At 48.6% G+C, this 18,377-nt stretch overlaps 1 protein-coding gene across 1 annotated transcript; it reads left to right on the forward strand.

Moving 5' to 3' along the window:
- The first annotated feature begins 7,898 nt into the window (after positions 1–7,898).
- Positions 7,899–12,133, forward strand: LOC123361975 (short transient receptor potential channel 2 homolog). Its single transcript, XM_045002204.1, has 4 exons — positions 7,899–7,903; positions 8,385–8,454; positions 9,477–9,609; positions 10,324–12,133. The coding sequence occupies exons 1-4, from the start codon at positions 7,899–7,901 to the stop codon at positions 10,686–10,688; spliced, it is 573 nt and encodes a 190-aa protein (XP_044858139.1). The 3' UTR covers positions 10,689–12,133.
- The last annotated feature ends 6,244 nt before the right edge of the window (positions 12,134–18,377 follow it).

The raw sequence follows: 18,377 nt of genomic DNA on the forward strand, positions 1-18,377 counted from the left end.
ACTACACCTGAGGGCAGGTTGCTGCTCTGGCATCAGGCAGGCGCTGATGTCATCTCTAGGTCACAATGGGGCTGCCCTCCTGCAATCTCCCTCTAGTCTGTGAGTTGTCAATGCTGTCCTTAGATCAGGAGATGGGATGGGGCAACTGCCCAAGTGGGCTGGGCTCAGAATAAGACAGGAGAGAGGGCATCAGGTTTCCCAGGAAAACCCTGGGTCTTTTCTGAGCTCTATGACTCTCAAGCCCTTAGGCAAGGGACATTTTTCCCCTACTTGTGGGAACTCCTAAAACCCCTGTGACTGAGGCAGAATCTCCCAGCCTGAAGTGAGAAGCAGCCCTGAAGTGATTCTCTAGTGCTACCAGTGCAGAAAAACGTTCCTGGTATCGCTAGCCCAAGCATTCCAACACCATGAGCTGGGCCCCACCAAAATCATGAGATTGGCTTCAAAATAATGAGATCTTCACAAAACATTCATCTGGGGAACTCTTCATTTGCCTTCTGGTGTCTGAGCCGCTAGGGTGCACTCAATTCATGTTCTCCAGCTTCTCTTTGCAACCACGAGGGCTTAAAATTGGCTAACAAATAAACTAAAAGAAAGAGCAGAGATTCTCAGATAAATCACTTGACTCCAGCAGTGGGCGCTTTAAGAAAAGCACCCTATAGCATAAGATAATAAAGAGCCCTACCTCTTATCTAACATGTTCAATCAGTAGATCTCAAAGCCCTTTACAAAGGAGGTCTGTAGCATTAGCCCCCTTTTCGAGGTGGGAAATTGAGGCACAGAGAAGAGCAGTGACTTTCCCAAGGTCACCCAGCAAGACAGTAGCAGAGCCAGGACTAGCACGTAAGTCTCCTGAGTTCCATCTAGTGCTCTATCCACTAGGCCACAATGCATTTGAAGTAAGGGGTCATAGTCAATACATTCCTGTAGCGGTTATTTTGGGCTATTCCAATACCATTGTTATTGAAGTTACACATTTTGACCTGTGGTCTGTGCTGGTACAGGGGCATCCTTGTTAAAACGAGTTTCTCACAGCAGGTTGCATCTGAGTTCTTGTTAGGCCTGAACACAAGTTAACTGGGCCATGTCTCCGATGTCCCCATGGGAAAGTTTAAAAGCGACTGAAGGACTTGCAGTGCACTGACATACTGGGATTTTCAGAAAGCCTTTGACAAGGTCCCTCAGCAAAGGCTCTTAAGCAAAGGAAGCTGTCATGGGATAAGAGGAAGGGTCCTCTCATGGATCAGTAACTGGCTGAACCATAGGAACCAAAGCGTAGGAATACTGCATGCAGATGTGGTCTCCCCATCTCCAAAAAGATATCTTGGAATTGGAAAAGGTTCAGAAAAGGGCAACAAAAATGATTAGGGGTGTGAAACAGCTTGCATAGGAGGAGAGATTAATAAGACTGGGACTTTTCATCTTAGAAAAGACAACTACAGGGGATAGGATAGAGGTCTATAAAATCATGATTTGTGTGGAAAAAGTAAATAAGGAAGTGTTATTTACTCCTTCTCATAACAGAAGAACTAGGGGTCACCACATGAAATGAATAGGCAGCAGGTCGAAAAGAAACAAAAGGAAGTATTTCTTCACACAATGCACAGTCAACTCCTTGCCAAAGAATGTTGGGAAGGCCAAGACTATAAGAGGGTTCAAAAAAGACTAGATAATTTCATGAAAGATAGGTCCATCAATGGCTATTAGCCAAGATGGGCAGGGATGCCCCACCATGCTCTGAGTGTCTCTAGGTTCTGTTTACCAGAAACTGGAAATGGATGACAGAGGATGGATCACCTGATGATTCTCTGTTCTGGTCATTCCCTCTGAAACACCTGGCATTGGCCACTGTCGGAAGACCGGATACTGGGCTAGATGGACTTTTGGTCTGACCCAGTGTGGCCATTCTTATGTTACAGCTGTTCAGCCTCCTTGCTACCTGTGATGTCATAATCCTGCTCAGTTCTCCAGTCTTCCATGGAGTCTGGATGGAAAGACAGGGTAGATGTCACCTAGTGAGTTGGGCCTGTAAGAGAACCTGTGTTCAGGCAGAGAGGGGCTCCTGGGAGAGCAGAGTCAGGGCTCCATTAAAGAGCCGGAGTCAAGGGCCTGGCCTGAGTGTAACCCACCAAACTTTGATTACACCCGTACCCGTAATAATTCCATTGTACTGCAGGGACAGTGAGCAGGTTCAGTCTGTTCTGGCAGTGGAACGCCCACCTGTGGAGAACAACACAAATCTTCAAATTGGGACAGTTGGGGATGCCAGTACCCTGAGTTGCTCCGATGTGGAGGAAAGACACCACAGTGTAGTAAAGCTGCTCAGACTAAACAAAAAAAAATCCTTCCATTGATAAGACGACAATCTGTGGGTTAACTAAGACGCCTCATAAATTGAAACATGCTCTTATCATTACAGCAATACAGCACATACCAGTCAAAGAAAAATAACAGTATCTAACATACAGATTTCTTCAGTACTGAAAGGTACACGGGCCACTAATCCTATGCATTGAAAGCATGCGCTGCTTATTTGGCATTTATGTCCTCACACCCTCCTGAGCTGACCAAGCTGCAAGCACTCTGTTCTTTGAATAGGCTGGGATCCTTCTCCTGGCAGTTGTCCGCTTGCTGCAGGTAGCCAAAGCAAGCCTGCGAACATCAGCCCTCGGGGCAGAGATCTTCAGTGCCCTTCCGATATGGCTGTCTCTCTCTGGGGCTGGCTGAACTGGCGGAACAGGTTGGCACCCTCTTTTTTTAAATTTGGGAGTGGGATTGGCCCTCCACCCTTGCAGATGCCCTACTGAGCATATGTGACCCAAAGCACCCTCTATTCACACCCTGCATGTGATGGTAATAATCTTTGTACAAAATATGCCTTGTGAGGTACCATTTGAAAACTAACAACTCTCTGGTCAATCAGATCATGATGCAACATTACATAGAGTTATGAGTTCCCCCTGTACAACATTACTTGTGAAAACCTGACAGCCCCTCCTAGGCAAACACTGTTAAAGAGGTCTGTCCTAAACAAAGGAATGGGGGTTTAGATAAGCAGCAAACAGGGGCATTAAGACAGCAGGGGAAGGAGATGGCAGTGAACAGAGCAATTTACATTTCAGCAAATGCAAGTGGGGGGAGGGGGAGGGAGAAGAGCACGAATAATGTTGATAGACCTTGGTTGCTGGCAGGCAGGATCCAACCTGGGACTTCTGGAGCTTAGTGCATGAGCCTCAACTGCATGAACTAAGAGCCAACCAGCTGTTAGCGAGGGCTGTAGAGCAGACTCATTGAACTGTCTCTAAATGGTCTCGGTGCCACTAGATAGGACAGAGCACCACACCCAGGAGGTGTGTGGGTTACAGACTTCCCCTCGCGGAGGAAGCACGTCCCGAGCTCAGAGACTTCCCGGCTGAAATCCCAGACAAGCCCCCACTTGTAACATTGACAGACCCCGGTTGGTGGCGAGTGGGATTGAACCTAGAACTTACTGCATGAATCTCTACCACATGAGCTAAAAGGCTGCAGCACAGACTCATTTTATCTCCCTCTCATTAAGTGGGCTTGGTGCCACTTGACAGGACAGGACACCACACCCAGGAGGTGTGTGGGTTACACACGGAGCCTTCACCACCAGACTTCAGGTCGCCTTCCTCACAGCTGGGATAAACTTTGCTTTGAGGGGGATCCTTTAGAACTGTGGCTCTCAACCTTTTCTGTTGTGTATTTGGTTGTCATGGTTTTTGTTCCTATGGCAACGGAGTTAGATTATTAGGGGATAGCCCGGCCAGCTTTGGCCGGTTGAGTGAGCTCTGTGTCTGTAAATAAAATCTTGGTTTTGTTAGCTGTCTGCTGTCTGGCCTCAAGTGATTTCTTCCTAAACCGGCTGCCCCCAAGGATATAACATTTTCAGTCTACTGTGCCCCTTTCAGGAGTCTGATTTGTCTTGTGTAGCCCCAAGTTTCACCTCACTTAGAAACGACTTGTTTACAAAATCAGATCTAAAATACAGATGTGTCACAGCACACTCTTACTGACAAATGGATGACTTTCTCCTTTTGTCTGTATGAAATTTTAACCTGTACTTATTTCATTAGTGCTTGTTATGTAGCCTTCTGTAAAAGTAGGCAAATATTGACAGGAGTTGATGTGCTCCCTAGAAGACCTCTGTGTACCCCGTGCCCCTGGTTGACAACCACTGCTTTAGAAGAATCAGCTTCCAAGACTCAATGGACTAGAAAAGAAAGGGGCAGACAACCCCACATTCTTTCACCTAAGAAAACAAAAGCACCAGCACCTTTGGGCCCCTGGAAGAGAGCCTGAGCAAGGGGAGAGCCAGTCACCCTTTTGCTGGGAGACTGTGGCTGAGAGAAACCATCTTGAACAGAGCCTGTGTGAAATAAGGCATACATTGATATTGGTGAGAGTAATTCATCACTGGAGCAATTTACCAAAGGTTGTAGTGGATTCTCCATCACTGACAACTTTTAAATCAAGACGGGATGTTTTTCTAAAAGATCTGCTGTAGGAATGATTTTGGGGAAGTTTTCTGGCCTGTGTGATACAGCATTCCGGCCTTGGAATCTGTGAAAGCAAGATCTGTGAATCTTGGAATCTCATGATTTGGGAGGCCTGACTTGTGATGTCTGAATGTACTGGGTCATGAATGCTCTCCTTTCCTTATTCAGAATTTATTTTCAGGGAATATAATGTACTATCGAGGAGACAGTGTGTTCCAATGGGGAGAGTACTGGCTGGGCAGTCAGGAAACCTCAGTGCAGTCGCAGCTCTGCCACTGACTTGTTGCATGAGCCTGGATGAGTCGCCTCTCTGTACCTCAGTTTCCTCATGTGTTTAATAGTCTACTAACCCATACTGCCCTTTGAAATTTCTATCCATAGAGATTCTATGGAACATGTGGATTTGCTACAGATTTTTACTTCATTTGAATCTGCATTTTCTTTCACATATAGTGCCACGCCCCCCCCCCCGCACGACCTGTTCTGTCCTTCCGATATATTTTGTACCCCGGAATGATTGTATCTCATTAATTGCTCTCAGTCCACCAGGTTTCTGTGATGCCTATTATATCAATATCCTCCTTTATCACAAGGCACTCTAGTTCACCCATCTTATTATTTAGACTTCTAGCATTTGTGTACAAGCACTTTAAAAACTTGTCCCTGTTTATTTGTCTGCCCTTTTCTGATGTGCCAGATTCTTTTTTATGTGACTGTTTAACATCTGATCTGGCCCTTACATTATCCTCTTCCGTCCTCTGCTCCTGACTATAACCTGGAGATTCTCTATCATCAGACTCTCCCCTAAGAGAAGTCTGTGTCCGATCCACATGCTCCTCTGCTGCAGTCGGCTTTCCCCCATCTCCTAGTTTAAAAACTGCTCTACAACCTTTTTAATGTTTAGTGCCAGCAGTCTGGTTCCACTTTGGTTTAGGTGGAACCCATCTCTCCTGTATAGGCTCCTCCCATCCCAGAAGTTTCCCCAGTTCCTAATGAACGTGAACCCCTCCTCTCTCCACCATCGTCTCATCCACGCATTGAGACTCTGAAGCTCTGCCTGCCTACCTGGCCTTCGCGTGGAACTGGGAGCATTTCTGAGAATGCCACCATAGAGGTCCTGGATTTCAGTCTCCTCCCTAGCAGCCTAAATTTGGCTTCCAGGACATCTCTCCTACCCTTCCCTATGTCATTGAGCTTTGCGAACAGGGGCTGCTAACAGGGAGTTTCGCAAGGGAGTTCTCCAGGTGAAGGAGGAGCAAATACAGCATCTGTGGGGTAAGTGACTGTCTGTAGTGTGTGTTTGTTTGTGTTTGGGGGTTACTTGCTGTGTGCTGAGCTTGTGTTTGTCAGTCTGTTTGTTTGTTTGAAGGACCGTGTGCTGTGGCTGGCAGTTGGAGGCCGTGAGCTTCAAAGGAAGGTTTGAAAGCTCGAAGCCTCTGGTAATTGGCTGAGCCTTAAACAGTGGGCGGGGCATTCACTCAGGCCAGGGCTTTATAAAGCCATGCACAAGCGACCAGGGGCTGCTAACAGGGAGTTTCGCAAGGGAGTTTGGAAAGGGAGTGGGAAGGGAGCGGGAGGCCCTTGTCGGTCCTAACCCTTCCCTGCAGTCCCCTTAAAACCTATAAACCAAACAACATTTCAAAACTTCTTTCTGTAAACCACCCTTCCACTAACTAGGAGACAATGCAGGCAGAAGCCCAGCAGCAGAGTGGGGGCAATCCAGTTTATTGCACTGAGTGTTTCATGTATGATTACCTCCCTGTGGGCGGGTGGCGTATGTGTGCAGTCGGTGCAAGGAGCTCCTGGCCCTCAGAGACCGTGTACGGACTTTGGAGGCCAGGGTGGAGGAACTGGAGGAGCTAAGAGAGGCAGAGAGGTATGTTGATGAGGCTTTCCGGAACACTGTAAAATTGGAGTTGTGGCGCGCTCGGGGGATGGCGGCGATGGAGCCGAGATGATCTGGGGCGGGGAGCCGTTCCCGCCCCCACCCCTGGTTTACTCCCCGCACCCGCAGGCTGCAGCTCACCTCTGCTCCACCTCCTCTGAGTGCACCACTACTCACTTCTCCCTCCCTCCCAGTGCTTTCGCATGGCAAGCCTGGGAGGGAGGTGGAAGGAGGGAAGCGCGGTGCGCCTGGGGGACAAGGCAGGCCAGGGATTTGGAGAAGGGGCAGAGTTGGGGACGGGGGGTGAGCAAATTTGCCGGCCTAGGCTTTGTTGGCCCTGCTCTCTCCCAGCCTGCAGAGAGACTCCTCTTGGGCCTCTAGCTCACAGCCTTCCTATAAGGGCCAGCTGGGCCCTCATTAAGCCAGCCACAGCTGTGGCTGCTTTCCAATCGGCCCAGCCTTTTCCCTGGCACAGCCCTCTCCCAGGGCTGTTTTAAGCCCTTCAGGGCAGGAGTGGGGTAACCACCCCACTATAGTCACCCGGGTAGGGTTTCACTGGGTAGTGTCCACTGGGTCCCTCAACACCTTTGCAGAGCAGTGGGTGCTGTCTGGGGTTCTCTGCTCCAGTGTCCCCATCCGGTACCCTCATTTTGAACCTATGACCTTCACATCACTCCCTGGTTTTCTCATTTGTTGTCCCTCATGTTGATTTGATCCCTGGGTCCAGTGGTCCCTCCCACTAGGCTGGGGGAGGGGGCTTTAGCCTGCCAACCCCTGGGTTTCCAATAAGACAGGGAGTCTGTGGTGGTGCAGGGAATTGAACCCATATCTTCTGAGTCCTCATCCAGGGCCTTTGCCACCAGGCTATCCAGCCACTGGCCTTTCACAGCCTGGGGATCAGCTACTTTGCAAAGAGAGTCACTTCTGTGCCAAGCTGGCTGAACTGGTTTTGTTCAAATCTATTTTCAACCCAAAATATCCTTTTTTCAATATCCCTATGAAAAGTTGTGAGGAAAATATTATGTTGGGTTGTTTTTTCAGAAGTTTTTCAGATTTTGTTTGACCAAAAAAACCCCAGAAAACCAGAAAACTGATTTTTATTTTTTTTTTGTTAACTGGTTTTTGCCTCTTTCTCACCCTTTCCCCTCATTTCAGTGGCAAAAGGGTGGGGGGGGGGAAGTGAAAAAAGTAAAAAAAAATTGGAACATTTGGAAAGTTTTCATGAACCATTTCAAGTAAATAATTGTTTTTCTTCGGAAATGTTTCTCGACCAGTTCTCCTGAGGAGACCGAGACGGGTTTAGAGAAAGGAACTAATGCAGGGAACGCTGGAGTGTTCCCCAAAGGAAAAGCGATGGGGCGGGGCCTTGGGGGACGAGGCGGGGCAGGGGTGGGGCCTTGTGAAGAGATGGAGAAGGGGTGTGGCCTCAAGGGATGAGGTGGGCAGGGGTGGGGCCTTGGGGAAGAGGTGGAGAAGGGGCGTGGCCTCAAGGGATGAGGTGGGCATGGCCTTGGGGGGCTGGTTACCAGCAATTAGAAAGGTGGCAACCCTAATACAGAGGCAGTTGCTAAAAGGCTGCTATTTGCAGCCCAGTGCCCAGCACTCGCTGAGAAGTCACTGTGGGGTGAAGCGTGTCCCCCTGGCCTCTAGCTCTCAGGGCGTGTTGGCCGCAGTGCAGCTGGGCCTAGCAGACCCTCTCAGCGCCGCGGCTTGGTAGCTGTTGAGGTTAAAAGTTAGGGGATAAAATCTCTTCTGTAGGGTGAAGGGCCTGAACTTGAATTCTGGAACGGTTCAGATCTGAACATCGTGGCTGGGGCTCATCTCTCCGTTGGGCCAGAACCAGAAACCAGCTCCAGACTCCCCCCGATTTTGGATCCCTTTGGACCTGGATTCAGATTTGAGCGTAGTGTCCCCAGGGCTGGCTGTACTTCGGTGACAGCCCCCTCCCCTGGTGACACATGTCCTTCTGCCTTCCCCAGGGGCATCTTCCGATTCCTTTGCTGCTCCAAACCCAAGAGGCAACAGGATTACCCCCCAATTCCCACCATCGTAAGTTCCCTGTCTGTCTGTCTGTCTGTCTGCAGACCAAGCCCTGGGGAAAGCTACCTTGGCAGTGAGGCTGCTTTATCCTCAGGCGTGTGCTCCCCTGGAGTCCGTTGCAAACAACTTCTTTTCCAGTCGTGTCCTGGGATATGTAGGGAACAGGGGCTTCCCAGAATTCCATCTGCCTGACTAGATCCTGTCTGGGTGAATTGCACCCACACGGACTGTAAAATGGCTGCATGAAGAGGTGTCAGAGTAGCAGCCGTGTTAGTCTGTATCCACAAAAAGAACAGGAGCACTTGTGGCACCTTGGAGACTAACAAATTTTATTTGAGCATAAGCTTTCGTGGGCTACAGCCCACTTCTTTGGATGCATGGAATGGAACATACAGTGAGGAGATATATATACACATACAGAGAGCATGAAAAGGTGGGAGTTGTCTTACCGACTCTGAGAGGCCGATTAAGTAAGGGAAAAAAAACTTCTGTAGTGATAATCAGGATATCCCAGTACAGACAGTTTGATAAGAAGTGCGAGAATACTTACAAGGGGAGATAGATTCAATGTTTGTAATGGCTCAGCCATTCCCAGTCCCTATTCAAACCTAAGGTGATTGTATCTAGTTTGCATATCAATTCCAGCCCAGCAGTTTCTCGTTGGAGTCTGTTTTTGAAGCTTTTCTGTTGCAAATGACATTCAATGACAGACCTGCGGGTGGCAATTTTGTAAGTATTCTCACACTTCTTATCAAACTGTCTGTACTGGGCTATCTTGATTATCACTTCAAAAGTTTTTTTTCCCTTACTCAATTGGCCTCTCAGAGTTGGTAAGACAACTCCCACCTTTTCATGCTCTCTGTATGTGTATATATCTCCTCAATATATGTTCCATTCCATGCATCACAAGTACTCCTGTTCTTTTTGCATGAAGAGGGCAAGTGAGCCTCCTGGTGTTGCAAGATGCCAGGTAAATGCTAAGCCGTGCTGGTACCTGGTGCCTGCATAACCTTGTTTCCCACCCTCTTCAGGCTAACACTGCCCTGGAGGGCGTCGGCCTGGGCGGGGAGAGCCGCCGTTCCTATCGGCTGCAGGTCATCAAGGCTCTGGTGCAGCGCTACATCGACACGGCCAGGCGGGAGTTCGAGGAGAGCAGGAGGAAAGGTAACCCTGGCACTGCGTGGGGCCTTGGGCACTGGTGAACCTCGGGCCCTCCTGTTCACTGCCCATGGCACGTCTAGCCTAGTCTGCTGTGGGCTGGGATACTCCGGTCTCATTCGGTTGCTGGGCTTAGTGTCTGGCTGGTGGCCTGTGATACATGGCAGCGCACACTGGATGCTCTAAGGTCCTTTCCGGCCTTAAATTCTGTGACTAACTGGCAGTTCTGGAGAGCCCCCTCCACCCTGGCAAACAAGGAGGGCCTGATCGGGACTCCATAATAGAGTGGGGAGGGGAGGGAAGAAGGGGGCAGGATGAGGGTCAGGAAGAAGCAGGTGTCACACCCCGGCAAAGTGTGGGTCACGTCCCCTTCTAGTGGCAATTGCCCTGAAGGATAATATCCTATTACTGCTGCCATTCAGTGGAGTCACTCCTTTAGCTCAGGCAGTAATGGTCTGTGCTACACTACAGAAGGTCCATGTGGACGCCCCATGTGGTAGAAGGACAGTGGCACCTGGAAGTTGGAGCCCAACGTGCCCACGCTATTTGCTCACCCCAAGAACCAGCTACACACATGGCAGAGATAGGGATCCTTGAATCTCATGAATGGCCTTGAGCCCTAAGAGGTGATGGTTACCAGTGGGCTGCTGTGGGCGCAAGGTGGGCTGGCTCTCCCCATAGCCCTGCCCTCACCTGGCCGTGCCTGCGCTTTGTTCACAGACCTGGGGAACCGTATCACCGAGCTGAACAAGTCGGTGTCGCGCCTGCACGTGGAGGTGAAGCGCCTGCATCACAGCCGGCCCGCCCACCCTGCCCCCGCCAGCCCTCTGGATGGGGCCAGCGTGCTGCACAGATACATCCTGCGAGTCCAGGACAACTTCCAGAACTTCAGCCAGGCCTCGGGCAGCTCCGGCCCAGGCTCCCCCGCCCAGGTGATGGTGCACCAGGACGGGCCTGCCGGGAACGACCCCAAGGCGCTCTCCCTTGGCCCCCAGCACGCGATGTCTCCCGGGGACCAAGCAGAAGAGCCAGAGGACCCGAGTTCCCGTCCAGCAGAGGAAGCCGACTCTGGCCCCAGCCTCTAGTGGCTCAAGGCAGCGTTTCCATGGCGACAAAGAGCCAAGCAATAATAGCAACGCTCATCACTTCTAGTGCAGCCGAAGGATCCCAAAGCGCGTTGTATGCTGCTCCTGCTGGCTTGTGCCCCAGCCCAAGCAAGCAGGGAGCTCGCTGCCTCTCCCACACGGGGTCGGGGGTGGGGGTTGAAGCGTGGCTGATGGCCCAGTCAGGTTCTCTGTCCACCAAGCCGCTGCTTTGATAGAGAGCAGTGTCTGAGTAGCCGAGGTCCCTGCCCAGTTATTAGGCAGATGGGCTGTAGCACCAGCTGGGTTTCTTTTACTTTGATTCAATGTTTATGTCAAGTCCTTGGGTGTTACAGACGGGGCCCCTGCAACTTAAATATAAAGCCCTGGAGAAAATACCTCCACCCACTGTCCCACCACTGACATGCTTCCCCCTCTGGGGTGCCACGAGGCAGCTGACTGACAGCGATTGTTTGATCCGAGGGCTGCCTGGATCACAGTGGAAAGAGAGAGAGAGCAGGGACCAGAAGTGTGTCTGAGCAGGGGGCTGGCCCAGTGGCACAGGACTAGCACAAGGCACTGTCATGCTGGGGACCCTGCCTCAGGGCCAGGCTGGGAGTGCTGCAGGGTGCTCGGGGGGAAGGATTGACTTGTCCTCTAGGGCCCAGCTCCATGTGATGCTGGAGTGGGACAGACAGGCTGAGCAGTGATGTGCAGCCATTGTATAGACTGTCCCATGTATCCGTCTGGGAGGGAAATCAAGGGGTTTCCTAGAGACACCGAAGCCAGTCCCTGCCTTCCTGGCCTGGCAGCTGAGATCTTGCTCATAGTCTGTTATAGGTGCAATTCTGCGATCAGGAGGTAGCCAGTTAATGAACCCAGGCAGCTGCCGCCTGGAAGTGTGGTTCTGCTCTGACACGACTGGCCGTGTGTGTGTGGTGGGGGCAGAAGGGGGGATCGGTGCTTGTTGTGTCTCAATGACTCCAGCTCAAACTGCTCAATTTGCGATAAGAAGAATATTTTGCTTTGGGTATTTTCCCCCCTCCTCTAATCGCCAGCTCCACAAATTCCCACTGGGATCTGAATGTCAAGCTGGGTTAACTTCTGCTTCTGCGTGCTCCCGGGAACATTTCTATGGAGATCAGTGGGCTTAGGATCAAAGCCTTCAGCACATTTCTCACGCCAGTTTAGTTAGTGCCCAGCTGTGTCTGCTATAGAAGATTGACTAGCTAGATTCCTGAAGCCTGGGAGCTCTCGGGAAGTTTCGAAGATGTAATATTCAGACAGGCTCTGTCCTGGCTTCCGATCTGTAACTTAATGTTTGTAGCCCAGAAAGTGTAGTAAGTTCCGCCTGGGTCTTTAAAACAATGCACAATGGAAAAGGGTCTAATAAATATCCTATCTCACTGTGGAAATAGGAGTGAATCAAGCCCAGCTTTGTTTCTTTAACGCCTTGTATTCACATTGTAGAATAAACTATTGTTTCGTCCCAGTAAATACCAGGCTTGCGCTGCTGTGTCATTCGTCGCTGGGGAAGAGTCTAAGGGTATGTCTACACTACCAGATTAGTTCGATTTAACTTAATTCGAATTTGTGGAATCGACCTTACAAAGTCGAATTTGTGTGTCTACACTAAGGACACTAATTCGACTTCGTGAGTCCACACTAACGGGGCAAGCGTCGACATTGGAAGCGGTGCACTGTGGGAAGCTATCCCACAGTTCCCGCAGTCCCCGCTGCCCATTTGAATTCTGGGATTTCCCCATAACGCATGCTGGGGGGAAAAATGTGTCGAGGGTGGTCTTGGGTAACTGTCATCATTCAACGTGCTTTCGGACGTCTCAAGGGGAGATGGAGGAGCTTACTGACTCGCTCGGATCTCAGCGAAACCAATATCCCCATTGTTATTGCAGCTTGCTGTATGCTCCACAATCTCTGTGAGAGCAAGGGGGAGACCTTTATGGTGGGATGGGAGGTTGAGGCAAATCGCCTGGCTGCTGATTATGCTCAGCCAGACAGCCGTGCAATTAGAAGAGCCCAGCGGGAAGCGCTGTGCATCTGGGAGGCTTTGAAAGCTAGGTTCCTCAGGGAGCAGGGTAACCTGTGACTGTTCAGTTTCTTTACAGAGAAGCTGAACCTGCCCCTGCTTCAGTTACTGTTGACTTTCTTCTGCGGTTACATACCCCGTTCACCACGTTTCCCCCTTCCAACACACGTTTAAAAATAAAGTTAATGGAACATTGTTAATTAACAACGTTTTCTTTATTAATGAATTCGCGTTAAAGCGTTGAAACAGGGACGCAGACTGTGGTGGGTAGGGTGTGCAATGATGTTAACACCGCTTCTACACTCGCGGAATGATAGGCTCCTGCTCCTAGAGCGGTCTGCAGTGCCGGACTGGTTGTTTCAACGGAGCCTTCCATCCCTTTTCGGGACTCTGTGTGCGGGGGCTATGTGACCTTGTGGCGGGGGAGGACGGTTACAGATTCCCCTGCTGCATGGCTCTGTGGTCCGGGACAAGGACCGCTGCATAAGTTCTGTAACCGCCCTCCCATGCCACAAAGTCACGTACCCCCCACCCACACAGAACATGGAAAACACCTCCCATACCGACCAGGATGCCTACTGACTGCACTGTGTGTGTGACCTGCTGCTGATCCTGCCCCCGTGTCTGTACCCTGGTAAAGGTGACCATCCTATGCAATTAACACCCCCCTTCCCCCCCCTTCACAGACAGTCTTCTGTAGAAAAACTTGACGGAAATAGTAATTAACAGCAAACTACTTTTAATAATCAACTACACAGTTAGGGGATGAAACTGGGATTGGGGCTTCGGTGAGCCAGGAAGGGAAGGACTTCTCAACATTTAGTGAATGAGAGCCTTCTTGTATTTGTGCACTCTGCAGGGGTGCAGTGACAGTTTTCACGGCCCCTGTCGCCCCTCCTTCTTGTTACTTTGGGTGAGGGGGGTTTGGGACTTTGTGGCGGGGGAGGGCAGTTGCAGATACAGTTCAGGGGGGCTCTGTCCTCCTCCTGCGGTCCTGCAGAACATCCACAAGGCGCCGGAGCGTGTCAAATTTTCCCTGGGCATTTCCTGTGTGGCTGGTCAGAACATCCAAGCTCGGACTGCTGTCCAGAGCGTCAACAGAGTGGTGCACTGTGGGATAGCTCCCGGAGCTACTAAGGTCGATTTCCGTCCACACAGAGCCTAATTCGACATAGCCATGTCGAATTTAGCGCTACTCCCCTCGTCGGGGAGGAGTACAGAATTCGAACTAAAGAGCCCTCTAGGTCGAACTAATTAGCTTCCTGGTGTGGACGGGTGCACGGTTAAGTTGAATTAACGCTGCTAAATTCGACATACACTCCTACTGTAGACCAGGCCTAACATTGCAGAAGTGAATTCTGCAGTCCTAAAGCGAGATCTCCATTGGGAGTGGAGGCTGGCGGATAAGGTGGGGGCTTGGTTTGCAAGACCATCTCCCAACCCTTTGAGCTCAGCTGGGACCCACTGTGAGCAGATTGATGCAGGATCTGTGAGAGTGACAAGTTAGATCCAGTGGTGAGGGCCCTGATCTGGGAATCAGGAGACGTGCGTGATTTTCTCGGCTCTTCCATTGGCCTGCCGGGTGACTGGGGCAAGTCCCATCTGTTCTGCAGCTATTCCCCCCATTGCTACTTTCCTTCCTCTGTAAAGAGCTTTAAGAGCCGCAAAGAACATTGTATGTCAGCACTAGGGCTGTCAAACGATTAAAAAAAATAATCACAGTTAATTGTGAGATTAAAACCATATAGTTGCGATTAATCACAGCTTTAATCGCACTGTTAAACGAGAATAGAATACCAATTTACATTTATTATAAATATTTTTGGATTTTTTTTTTACATTTTCAACTACATTGATTTCATTACAACACAGAATACAAAGTGTACACTGCTCACTTTATATTATTTTTATTACAAATATTTGCACTGTAAAGATAAATAATAGGAGGGGAATTGAAAAATACAAGTACTGTTGTGCAATCTCTTTATCGCAAAAGTGTGACTTACAAATGTAGATTTTTTTTTTTACATAACTGCACTCAAAACCAAAGCAATGTAAAACTTTAGAGCCTACAAGTCAAAGCATGAAAGAGAATATGAATGTTTAGCATCTCTGGCACGTAAATACCTTGCAACACCAGCTACAACAGTGCCCTGTGAATGCCTGTTCTCACTTTCAGGTGCCATTGTAAATTAGAAGCGGGCAGGATTATTTCCTGTAAATATAAACAAATTTGTTGTCTTAGCAACTGGCTGACCAAGAAGTAGGATTGAGCGGACTTGTATGAGGTGAACTGAAAACTACTCTTTGTTTATCTTTTTTACAGCACGATTAATTGTGACTATTCTTTTTAATCTAGATAATTTGTTTTGCATTAATCACATGCATTAACTGTGATTAATTTACAGCCCTAATAACTAAGTGTAACTACAACAACTGCCGCAATACTCCAAACCCATTTGAATAAAGCCCTGAGTTACACAGGAAGAAAGATTAAATCCAATCCAGCTGAGCTCTTCATAGAACTGTAGGACTGGAAGGGACCTTGGGAGGTCTTCTAGTCCAGTCTCCTGCACTCAAGGCAGGACCAAGCATTATCTAGACCAGGGTGATTGGAAGCTCCCTAAAAGTGGGGGGAGCATCAGCGCCTGAACCGTGGCCCCGCCCCTGTCCTTCCTCTTCTCCTCAAGACCCCACCTCCTTGCTCCTCTCTGCCCCCTTCCCCCTGTCGCTCACCCTTACAGCAACCTAAACCGCCACTGCTTCTTGTCCTGTCCTCAGACGTTAAGGAGAACAATTCTTCTCCCTCCTCCTTGTAACAAACTTTTATGTGCTTGAAAACTGTTATCATGTCCCCCCTCAGTCTTCTCTTCTCCAGACTAAACAAACCCAGTGTTTTCAATCTTCCCTCCTAGGTCAGGTTTTCTAGACCTTGAATCATTTTTGTTGCACTTCTCTGGCCTTTCTCCAGTTTGTTCACATCTTTCCTGAAATGTGGTGCCCAGAACTGGACACAATACTCCAGCTGAGGCCTTATCAGCGTGGAGTAGAGCGGAAGAATTACTTCTCGTGTCTTGCTTACAACACTCCTGCTAATACGTCCCAGAATTATGTTTGCTTTTTTTGCAAGTGTGACACTGTTGACTCATGTTTAACTTGTGATCCACTATGACCCCCAGATCCCTTTCCACAGTACTCCTTCCTAGGCAGTCATTTCCCATTTTGTATGTGTGCAACTGATTGTTCCTTCCTAATTCGAGTACTTTCCATTAGTCCGTATTGAATTTCATCCTCTTTACTTCAGACCATTTCTCCAGTTTGTCCAGATCATTTTGAATTTTAATCCTATCTTCCAAAGCACTTGCAACCCCTCCCAGCTTGGTATCATCCGCAAACTTCATAAGTATCCCCTCTATGCCATTATCTAAATAATTGATGAAGATATTGAACAGAGCCGGACCCAGAATCAATCCCTTCGGGACCCCACTCATTATGCTCTTCCAGCATGACTGTGAACCACTGATACCTACTCTCTGGGAACGGTTGTCCAACCAGCTATGCCCCCGCCTTATGGTAGCTCCATCTAGGTTGTATTTCCCTAGTTTGATTATGAGAAGGTCATGGAGACAGTATTAAAAGCCTTACTGAAGTCATGGTATACCACATCTACACTTCCCCCACCCATTCCACAAGGTTTGTTACCCTGTCAAAGAAAGCTGTCAGGTTGGTTTGACACGATTTGTTTTGGACGAAGCCATGCTGACTATTTCTTGTCACTTTATTAACTTCTAGGTGTTCGCAAATTGATTGCTTAATTATCCTACTGATCAGCGAAGGCTGAGTGTGCAGAGCGATAGACCAACCCCTGCGTCCATCACCAGCAACAACAAAAAATAAGTTAGGGGCAGAGCATTTAAGTTCCACATGAGAGCCAGGGAGCAGAAGGGGTCTGGTAGAGATTGAGCTCTGCATTATTCCTATTTAAAAAAACAAACAAGGGAATTCCCAGAGGAAAAAAACTTTGGCCCAGACCCTCAAAAGTACTTCTAAAGTCTCTTAAATGTTTTAAACTAATGGACCTCAGCTGAATATCTGTGTCACTGCCTTGTGAGCAGCAGCACTGCCACTGCTGGCCTCAGAGGATAGCTCCTCCAGGAGGTCTGTGGCTAATGCTGACTTGTCACCCCACTCTAATAGTTTTCATTTCCACTGAATTGAGAAGGATGTGGCTACTAGGGGCTGAGGGCTACTGGCTTCACACTTCACTAAAGATGAGAGGGATGGCCAGGAACTGAGTTCACACCATTTCTGCTGCTACTGGGTTTAAGGTGACTTGCAAAGGGGGAAATAAACTGTGTTTGTATTTTGTTTGTCTTTCACGTCTTTAAGCTAGACAAAGGGGACCTGAATCTTTTAAAATTCTGGTTGGTTCGTTTTGTACTTCAGAAATGTGGAGAATATCAAGCCTTGTTGTTGTTGTTGTTGTTGCTAGAGAACTCCTTGGAGGAGGGGAGAACTACAGCAGGAGTATTTTCCTCCCTTAGTGAAAGGGCATCAGGGTTTTCACACAGAGAGTTTTTCTCCCAAGTGTGTGTCAGGCATTTGAGTTAAGTAGGTTGTCATAAACATATAGCTAAGGGTAGCATAAAATCCCTCCTTTACCTGTAAAGGGTTAATCCCTCCTTTACCTGGAAAGGATTAAGAAGCTCAGATAACCTAGCTGGCACTTGACCAAAAGGACCAATAAGGGGAGAAGATACTTTCAAATCTGTGGGGGAAGGTTGTTTGTTTTTGTCCTTTGTGTGTTCTCTCTGGATCAGCAAGGAACTAGGGCAGTGAAAATACATCTCCCTAAACCATATCTGAACTAAGCATCCAATAGTACAGAAATAGTAAGTAATAGTAAGGAAATGCATTAGATTCTTTTGTTTTAGCTTGTGAATTTTCCCTGTGGTAAGAGGGAGGTTTATCCCTGTTTTTGTAGCTTTCAAGTTTTGCCTAGAGGGGAAATCTGTGTTTTGAATCTGATTGCCCTGTAAATTACTTCCCATCCTGATTTTACAAAGGTGCTTCTTTTACTTTTTCTTTATAATAAAGTTCTGTTTTTTAAGAATCTGATTGGGTTTTTAGGAGCCCGGGGGGATATTTTGGGGAAACAGGAACTCCAAGTGGTTCTTTTCCTGAATCTCTGTCTGACTCACTTGGTGGTGGCAGCAGTACTCATCCAAGTACAATGAAGGATTTGTGCCTTGGGGAAGTATTTAACCTAAGCTGGTAGAAATAAGTGTAGGGGGTCTTTCATGCGGGTCCCCACATCTGTACCCCAGAGTTCAGAGTGGGGAGGGAACTCTGACATAGGTGTAGAAAAATCAGGCCTTTGGGCTTTTATATTAAGTCCCCCAATGACTTCAGATGGAGTTGGGGGCACCCAGCTCAAAAATTAGACTAAAGAAGTTTTAAACCGTCTCTATCAGATTTCACTTCCTTGGTTCTTGTGTTGTCAGAAATCTCCCAATTCTCCTGTGGCCAAGACCTGATTTTCCAACATAAAACTAAAATAGGAAAAAACTTTGCCAATGAGGGGGTGAAGGATAACCCCCGTTTTTCCCTCCATGATAAAGGGTTTGTTCTGCTGCTTATTTTCC

Source organism: Mauremys mutica, chromosome 1 (genome assembly GCF_020497125.1).
Source record: "Mauremys mutica isolate MM-2020 ecotype Southern chromosome 1, ASM2049712v1, whole genome shotgun sequence".
In the NCBI taxonomy this organism is placed as follows: domain Eukaryota; kingdom Metazoa; phylum Chordata; order Testudines; family Geoemydidae; genus Mauremys; species Mauremys mutica.

What these genes read in the sequence shown, in the direction of transcription:
- LOC123361975 (XM_045002204.1), top strand. An exon ending in ACCCCCCAATTCCCACCATC is followed by an intron (nt 8,455 to 9,476) that starts GTAAGTTCCCTG and finishes CACCCTCTTCAG; the next exon opens with GCTAACACTGCCCTGGAGGG. An exon ending in CGAGGAGAGCAGGAGGAAAG is followed by an intron (nt 9,610 to 10,323) that starts GTAACCCTGGCA and finishes CTTTGTTCACAG; the next exon opens with ACCTGGGGAACCGTATCACC.